Source organism: Artibeus jamaicensis, unplaced genomic scaffold, assembly GCF_021234435.1.
Source record: "Artibeus jamaicensis isolate MK-2021 breed Jamaican fruit bat unplaced genomic scaffold, CSHL_Jam_final contig_867, whole genome shotgun sequence".
In the NCBI taxonomy this organism is placed as follows: domain Eukaryota; kingdom Metazoa; phylum Chordata; class Mammalia; order Chiroptera; family Phyllostomidae; genus Artibeus; species Artibeus jamaicensis.
In genome coordinates this window covers 4,733,865-4,743,197 of record NW_026521995.1, presented here as the reverse complement: position 1 = coordinate 4,743,197, position 9,333 = coordinate 4,733,865, and the positions used below count along the sequence as shown (strand labels likewise).

General features: G+C 42.2%; 1 protein-coding gene across 1 annotated transcript; it reads right to left on the bottom strand.

Annotated features, from left to right (window-relative positions):
• Window positions 1-473: 473 nt before the first annotated feature.
• Window positions 474-3,502, bottom strand: OTUD1 (OTU deubiquitinase 1). Its single transcript, XM_037165496.2, has one exon. It carries the CDS (start codon window positions 3,113-3,115, stop codon window positions 1,676-1,678), a length of 1,440 nt encoding a protein of 479 aa, XP_037021391.2. The 5' UTR covers window positions 3,116-3,502; the 3' UTR covers window positions 474-1,675.
• Window positions 3,503-9,333: the final 5,831 nt, after the last annotated feature.

Here is a 9,333-nt window from a genome sequence, read left to right as displayed (position 1 = left end):
TCAACCAAAACTGATTATCTTAAAATTTATTTAAAAAATTATAAAATTTTGAGGATCATTCCCATGGTCAAAAGGCTAAACTAAATAAAGATTAGGGCAGTGCTTTAGTTATTCTTTAAAACATTAAAACCTGTGTTGACTCAATGGACCATGATAATTAAACATTGTGCTGGTTAATAATACTTGCACTTCACTGTTCATTAGTCAATAGGTATATTAGATAGGAATTATAATTAGAAATGACAGCAATTTCTTGAGTTACTCCACCTTTATTTTTTTTATTTTTTACTTTTTTTTTACTCCACCTTTAAATTATCTTATTCTTTGAAATTACTAATGATGATCCTATCCTGTTCATGTGAGAACTTAAGAAAACCTCTTATCTGTAACACCTTTACATATTAAAAAAAAAGTGTAGATGCAAAAAGTTCCTACAGATAGCACTCTATAATTTAAAAACCATTTTAGCCAAATAAGTAAAACTATGCCTTTTATTCAGTCACTCCATCACTGAGAATTGCTCTATGGTACAAATACAGTATTGTACAAAAAAACCCACAAAATGTTACAAAATAAAAATGTACAAACTTCGTTACTTAATAAATATGACTCAAAGTTGTTAAGTGGAAATAAGATAAGAATTTAGGTTGGGAACACCGTTTGACCCAGCAAACCATACAAGCCATTTGGACATTTTTGTTTGTACACAACACAGGGCAATCCTATCTTGCTTTTTAAAAAAATTTTTAAAGAACAGAATATTAGGACATTTTCCTGCTATGAAAATTGCAAATGTTGGTTGGAGGCATCCATTCTATTGGTTTTCAAATCTCAGTTGAATCCAAGTTACAGAAAGCAGGAGGCTTATCACAAAGTTTTACAATCATGTTAAAATTCTTTTATAACAAAATGACAAATATAAATAAAAACAATTGAGAGCACCAATCTACTCTAAACATCAATCAGAATACAGAAAAATCACTCTTCCATCAGCAAATATCAGACTTTCATTCAAGTAAGAGCTGGCACTGCCCCTTAAAGGAAAAAAAATCTCCCCACAATCTTCCCTTACATTATTACTCTTTCAAAGGATGACCATGTCTAGAAAAATAATGATTTGTAAAGCAAATCTTTCATCAAAATGGAATGGGCCAATCATCTGATAACATGAATATATCAATCTCCATTTGAAATAATACCTAAGAATTGTAAAATTCAAATTCAACATAAAATAACCACTAAATCACAAGCTGTTCAAAATAAGCTTCACATAAAGCACTTCTCTGGGTTTATGCTGAAAAGCTGTCAAAATGGAACACATTGTGGATGAAGTTACGCCGATTTTAAAATGTGCAAAAATACATTTTTATAGAAAATAGATTAACAGGAATGAACAAATATACACTGTGAGAAATTAGCTTGCAAATTAAGTAGTGCTAACTTTATACAGCAAATCATAAACTGCAGTAGGATCATCCAAGGCTATCATGAAACATCATTGAGGTGCCCAGCAACCTTCAGCTCTGAGAAAACATTGAAAATAAAAAAGGTTAAGGCATTACACCTACAGTAATTTAAAAAGTTTAAAAGTGCTATTACCCTGATTAGAGTTCATATAATTCCCTAAACACAAATGATGTATGCACTTTTCCCAAGGTGTAGGTTTTCAGACACTTCAAGAGCATGCATTTTGTTCAATATACATTTTGGAGAGGGATATGGCCATGGATTTGGCAAGTTCTTCATCGCGTTTTCTTTGCACTTGAGTCTGTTTGCACCAATTGTCATATTCAGGGTTAGGATAGGAGTGATCAAATACCGCATCATAATGTCCATTACTGAGCCAACTGAGCCAAATACTAGGCCTTAGAGAATCCTCTGGACCCAAGTAGTGAATCATCGTCGACACTGTGGGACTCTCCAACCTCCCTCCAGTTGTTAAGTGTATATTCACATTCAGCATTTGCCCCATGGCCAGCAACTCCGGGTACCCGGCCCACGCCCCATCCTGAGCTGCAGCGATGATAAACTCCCCAACGTCGCCCTCAATCAGGGGGCTAAAGTGGTCGAGATGATCGGCGATGTAGTGTACCGTCTGTTCCCTCAGCTCCTGGTGCAGGCTCTGGTCGCCGTACACCGCCTTGCTGACCGCACGGTATAGGCAGTTGCCATCCGGAATGATGTGAAATCGGTACTTATTTTTTTGTCGAAGGTACTTATCCTGCCTCTCCACCTCCGCCAGGTACAGGGCCAGTTTCTCGTCTCTGGCATCCGACCTGGAGACGATAGCTGCCTCGGCGGCGCCGCTCTGGGAGGCCTCGCTGCTTCGGACCGTGGGTGCCTCAGCCTCCGGGCCAGGCCGCCGCGCTTCGTCCGCGCTCGGGGAGTCGCTGCGGTTGCCAGCCCTCTCCCAACCCCGGAGGCTCTTCTCTGCCGGGTGCTCCTCGCCCCAAGGGCCGGGGCTGGGTTCCGGGCTCCCCGGAGGCGGCGCGGTACCCCGGTGCTTGGTGGCGGCCAGGGCCTGGCGGTGTTCGCTCAGACGGAAGTTTCGGTCGGGGCCCTCCCGGGAGGCGTCCAGGGCCGCGGGCTCAGGGCAGTCGGGCCTCAGCAGCTCCTCCAGGAGCCAGGCCGAGGAGCCCCGCCGCGGTGGGACCGGGGCACCTGGCGCGGGGGCCAGCAGGAGGCAGCGGCTGCGCTGGGCGGCGGGAGCCGCGGAGCCGGGCTCAGGCCCGTGCAGCAAGAGCCGGTCGGTGCCCAGGGCCCGCACGGTGATCTGAGCCGTGGACGTGTAGTGGGGCGGCAGCGGTGGTTTGCAGGACCCACTGGACGAGCCGGGTGCAGCTGCGGAGGAGGGCGCGGCAGCCCCGGGCACCATCTCGAAGCAGGAGGAGAAGGCGGGCATCTTGGTGGCGGAGGCGGCGGGGGCTTCTCGGGGCTCGGCGGCCGCGGTGGGCTGGCACTCACCCGTCTCGGGCTCCGGCGCGCCGCTAGCCGCTGCCGGAGGCTGCACAGAAACCTTGAAAGGGGCGGCGGAAGGCGGAGGAGCCGGACCAGCGGCCGTAGGACCCGGTCCCCCGGCTGGGTAGTGGGTGCAGACGCTGCTGTAGAGCTGCATGTCCCTGCCCGCCGCTCGGTCCCTTATAGGCCCGGCGAGCCCCGGCGAGGGAGACACACCCTCCGGGTCCGCGGGAGGGGGCCAGTCGAGCGCGATGACCCAGTGCCCCTAGAATAGAAATGACCCAAGGGCCGCCGGCAGCTAGTGCGTGAAAAGCCGCAAATAGCGCCCGGGTCCCCGCCAAATTCCTGCTACGCCACAGCGTGCCGTGGGGGCGGGGAAGGAACGCGCGCTCGACCCCTACCGGTGCGTTCGGCCCGCAGACTCCGGGCGCCGCGCCCACTGCCGCTGCTGAAGCCCGCAGCGCCGCTGGGGACTCTCGGAGGAAGCCGCCCGCCCGCTGGAACGTGTCCCGTAGAGCAGTACAGACCTCGCGGTGGGGCCAGGAGGCGGGGCCGCGGTTGTTTACCTCAGGCGGCGCGGTCGTATCACGTGGCCCCGCTGGAATGTGCGGCTCAGCGGGGCGCCCATTCAACTGAGCGAGCCCACCCCGCCCCCGGCCCCGCCCCGTTCGGTGGACGTCACGGGCGTAGACAGTGGAGCGGGCGGTGGCTTGTGGGCAAGGCCCGGGCGGAGATCGCCTGGGCTCCGGCGCCTGCGCAGTCAAGGAATTCCTTGCTCTGATCCGCGTGACTCCCTCTCCCGCTTCCTGTTCATCAGGTACAGGTGTCTGCGCCGCGCCTGCTGTCAGGGATTGTTACTGGATGGGCGCTGCTTGGGGTCAGCTAGAACCCTTTGAAAGCTAGCATTTGGAAGGAAGCTTCCGGCCCCGCGTGTAGAAGATAGAGTGCTGTCTTAAAATCTGCATGATTTGTTAGTCTTTGGATGTTCAGTTCCTTGGATCAAAATGTTAATTAAAGTCTGACTCCACCAATCTTCCCCATCACCAGCGCCATGCTAAACCGAAACTTTTTTGCATTCCTAATCCGTGTCAACTAGCAAATACATGATTTGGGAGACAGGAAGCCTATCAAACAGCATTTAGAAATACCAAATGTCCAACGACCTATGATCTTTGGAAAATGTGTGGCTGTAACCATGTCATTGGCAATGTAAGAGGGGGTCAGGGGATCGTACTGCATTCCAAGGCCGTGTAAAAAAAATTGAAAACAGTTCTACCCAATATATTAATTGTACTTTTTTGTAGAGGAAAGCCAGGCTATTCATGTGTTCAACCCTGTACTGACTTACATACTAGCGACCAGCTTTTGCTATATTCTCAGCTGTGAGCCAACGCTGAATTCAGGCCCTAAAGTTCAAATTGAACCTAGAAGCTATCACACCTATTTAGAGATGGGGAAATGGCTGTAGATTATAAAATACACCTTTCTTCACCCTTCTGCATGTAAATTCCACGAATATAAGGACTTTGTCTTGTTCCCTATTATAGTTAACATCCTCTAGCACAGTGCTTGACACATAGTTGGAGCTAAGTAGTATTTATCGAATGAATTAATTAAAGGAAAATTAGTTCCCATGGTTCCTCCAACAGTAGTACAGAAGCCAGAATTATAAATTTTAGTTACCTGGTCCTAACCAGGGCTTTTAATTTGCCGTGGAGGCATGACTGGCAGGATTGCACAGATAAAACACCGGTCTATCCATCTTTCCAACTTCTGGTGACTACCATATTGCTAGCTTGTAGCCCTCTTGGGTAACTAGATAAGGAAAATTACTATAGATTTTATGCCTGCTTTTTGGCCCCTATGTTGCTCTGTAATTAAGCACTTACACCAAACTCTACCTTTAGCCTTTCTGTACCTGGAGTTCTAAAGACAATTAACAATTTAAAAAATCCTCACATAATACTTACTGAGTACCCATTGTGTACCTAGTAGACCTAGATTACAAGAGCCTGGAGGAAGATAAGGAAACTATCAAAATTTAAAACCTAAAGCAAAAGTGTGTTTTAACAGGTTAGAATCAACACAGGAAAAAAATTAATATTAGATACACAGAGACTAGCTAGGTCTAATGTACCAAACAAGGAGCAGACAGATATAAACTGTTAGGATGTGTGGGGTAGGGTAAAACCACAGCTGAACTACAACCCAGAAAAGACGCCTGATGTCAAACCAGAGAGCCAGAAGGGCGGGCTTTATCCTCATAGCAACCTGAGCCAAAGAGAACCACCAATGATATATTGCCTCTTCCGTTCAAAGGGAGCCAAGCCCCAGGTCCCACGAAGAGAGCCAACCAAAATAAAACCCTGCCACATTCCTTGCTTGGGCACGACTTTCCCCGGCCTCACTGTGTGGGCCCGGGAACCTCGCCCTGGCCTGCAAACCCCAATAAAGCTCTATACTGCTTAACTTTGTGTCTGATTTGCATTTCTAACTTGATGGAGCCTAAGAAAACCTTTCATAAACAAAGATGTGAAGGTTCAAAACTTTAACATACATTAAAACCTTTTTTTTCCATTGTAAATTATAGAGGAGTGATGGACTATGCAAGACTACATATTCGCTATGAGAATCAGTGTCCACTCTTTATCTCAAACTGGAAAGTCTTCCTGGAGGAAATGATATTTCAGGAAATGCAAAGCGGTATGTCACCAGCCTTGGAAATGGGAGTCGTTTTCTGCCCTCGGCATCTAATAGAAGGCAAGGCTTTACAAGTGACAGCAAAGACACTGGACTAAAAAAAGTGAAAGAAGCAAATCAGAGTTCTTTCATACTCCATCTGAAAAGAATTACTAATGATTCCATTCTGGAAAATCATCTGTCTAGCATATTTTGGTCATGTGCAGAAAATTGGCAGAAGTTTAGGAAAAATAGGGTTCTAAACCAAAGTTTCAGAGTTATTGATAAACTAGGAAATCAATAAATTCCCCAATTATTAACTCTTTATAAAATAAAACCAATCCTGGTACGTTTTCTGAAGGTACATTTACCTAAATACCACTATCTCTTGGTTACCATCTCTTTAAATATGCTAACATTTCCAACCTTCCCCCCCAAAAATAAAACTTAAAAAAATACAAACATTTATCTATTTATTCAATCATTAAATATTCATTTATGTATAACCCTAATATGAAAAACAATCCTGAAAAAGAAGTGTGAAGGACTCATACTTCCCAATTTCAAAAATTACCCAAAGCTACAGTCATCAAGACCATGTGACACTGGCATATAGATGAACATAGAGATCAATGGAATAGTATTGACAGTCCACGAATTAACCCATATGTTGATAGTCAATTGACTTTGATAGGGTCCCAAGATATTTCAGTGGGGGAAAGAAACGCCTTTTTAACAAAGGGTGCTGGGGAAGCTAGACATCTGCATACAAAAGAATAAAGAAGACCCATACTTCACAATATATACAAAAACTAACTCAAAATGGATCAAATGTGAGAGCTAAAACTCAAATCCTTAGAGGAAATTAGAGGCAGAAATCTCAGTGCCCATAGATCAGACAGTGATTTCTTAGATGTGACACCAAAAGCACAAATGACAAAAGAAAAAATAATACATACATTGGACTTCATTAGAACTAAAACTTTGTGCTTCAAATGATACCATAAAGGGAAAAGACAAACTAAAGAATGAGAGACTATATTTTAAAATTATATATCTGATAAGGGTCTTTGAAATATATAAAAAATGTATAAAGCAATCCTAGAATTAAACAATAAAAAGATAACCCAATTTACAAAATGGGCAAATAATTTGCATTGGCATTTCTCCAGAGAAGATATATGAATAGTTAATAAGCATATGAAAAGATACTCAGCATCATTAGTCATTACGGAAATGCAAATCAAAACCCACAGTGAGATACAACTCACACCCCATAGGATGGCTATAAAGAAAAAGAGTACATATAGCAAGTGCTGATGAAAATGTAGAGGAACTAAAAGCCTTGGACATTGCTGTGGGATTCTAAAATGGTGCATACACGTTGGAAAACTATTTGGCAGTTTCTCAAAAGATTGCATGGAGAGTTACTATTTGATCTAGCAATTCCACTGGTACATATATAGCCAACAGATATTAAAACATGTCCACACAAAAACTTGTACATCAGTGCTCATAGAAGCATTATTCATGACAGCCAAAAAGTGGAAACAAACCAGCTACCCTTCAACTGATGCATAGATAAACAAAATGCGGTATATCTACACAGTGAAATATTATTCAGCCATTAAAAGAATGAGGTACAGACCCCATTCTACATGGGTGAACCTTGCAAACTATTCTAAGTGAAAAAAAAAAAGCAGACCTGAGAGGCCACCTATTGTGTATTTCCACTTATATAAAATGTTCAAAATAAGCAAGTTCATAGACATAGAAAATAGATTAGTGATTGCCAAAGGCTCAAGAGGAGAAATGTGGAGTGACTACCAATGGAAATGAACTTGTTTTTGAGGTGGAAAAAAAGTTTAAAATTAAATTATGGTGATGGTTGTACAACTCTGAATATATTAAAAACCACTAAATTGATCATTTTAAAAGTGACTTTTCTGCCATGTGAATTATATCTAAATAAAGCTGTTTAAAAAAAAACTATTGTGTGCCATGTACTGTGCTTAGTGCTATATTACTCAGTAACATTTACTTTGTGATATTACTGCATAAATCATGAACATTTGATATATCTTAGTAACTTTTCTGACAAATTTATGATACTCTATGTGGCAGCTTTTGAATGTAATTGTTAAAATAATATAAAGGTTTTGAGGCTTACTGAAACCAAATTATTTTTGTCCACATGAAAGGGGTACTTGAAGATGAGCTAGTGGTATGCTTTTTAAATTTATAATGTTTTTTCTTTAAACTTTTTGTGTAATGATCATAATATAAAAAAATAAGTTTGCATTCTCTTCAGCAAATATTTATTGAGCACTGATATGCCAAAAGCATTCGGGAATGTGTCCCAGCTTAAACATGTATAGAACCAACCAAATTTAATATATAATATGTTGTATAAAAGGATTCTGAAAAGAGCCTGAGACTTAGCAAGCTCTTAATAAATTTCTAAATAAATTTCTTGAATGTTATCAAGTAAAAATGGAATATAACTAATAAAGGCAAGAATCTTGGGAAGTATTGTGTGGGTCCATGAATATTTATTTTATTAATTTGACAATTTTAAGTTAACAAAATAAATAAAGGACACCACATCATGCAAACAACTCAGTAGTATTTCTCCAGCACATTTACCATTGCTGACGTGTCAATGACTGGAAGTGAAATTTCCAAGCAGAAGAGAAAGCTCTTCTTAATTATTTAAATCTTCTGGCTCTCCTAAAACTGTATTCATTAGTACCACTGAAAATCCTATTATCTAAAGGTCTCTTTCTTCTGGGAAATCTACGTCAATTTATGATAACTAGATCAAGTAATCAGTAGTTTCTATTTGTTTTCTGTAAAGAAAAATAGGACAAAGAATGGAGAAATAATGTGTAATCATTATTTCTGAGGCTGAGAAATAATGTGTAATCTTTGATTCCTACATTTAGGCTTAGAAAGTGTGCAGATCCTTTTGATAAATAGCTCAACAGTTCCCATAGTGATTAGCAATGTGGTTCAAATCCTTGCCCATGCAATAGCATTTTTCACTTGTGGATTGAAAGAACTATTGAGAGACAGTTAGAAAAGTCAGGGTTGTTATTCACTGGGAGGTTCAGATGAAATAATCTGAGCAGAATAAACAGTTCCCAAACACAGCTTTGAATCATTGTAACATGGAGGGCAGGAGCCTGAAAACCCAGGTGTTCCCTGAATCTGTTCATAAGATTGGCATTATACTAGAAAAGGAATGTGGGTAGACTGGAAACTTTTTGTGCTCTGTTGCTTGCTTCTAGTTGCTTTAACCAACATGATGATCAGGTCTGCTATAGTAACAAGGCCTGCTCCCTGCAAAGAAGAAATTGAAATATAGCCTACATCCCCTGATCTGATTTGAAGATTTGTGTCTCCCCCAAATTCATATATTAAAATTCTAACCTGCAAAGATGATAGTATTAAGAGGTGGGGACTTTGGGAAGTGCTTAAATCACAATAAGAGGGATCTCTAGCCCCTCTCACCATGTGAGAGATCACAGAATGTTTGTAACCCAGAGGAGGGCTCCTACCAGACCCAACCCTTCTGGCACCCTGATCTTGGACTTCCACCCTCCAGAACTGTGAGAAATAAATTTCTGTGATTTATAAGCTGCCTAGCCTATTGTATTTTATTATAGCAGACATACTGAACTAAGACAGCCTACT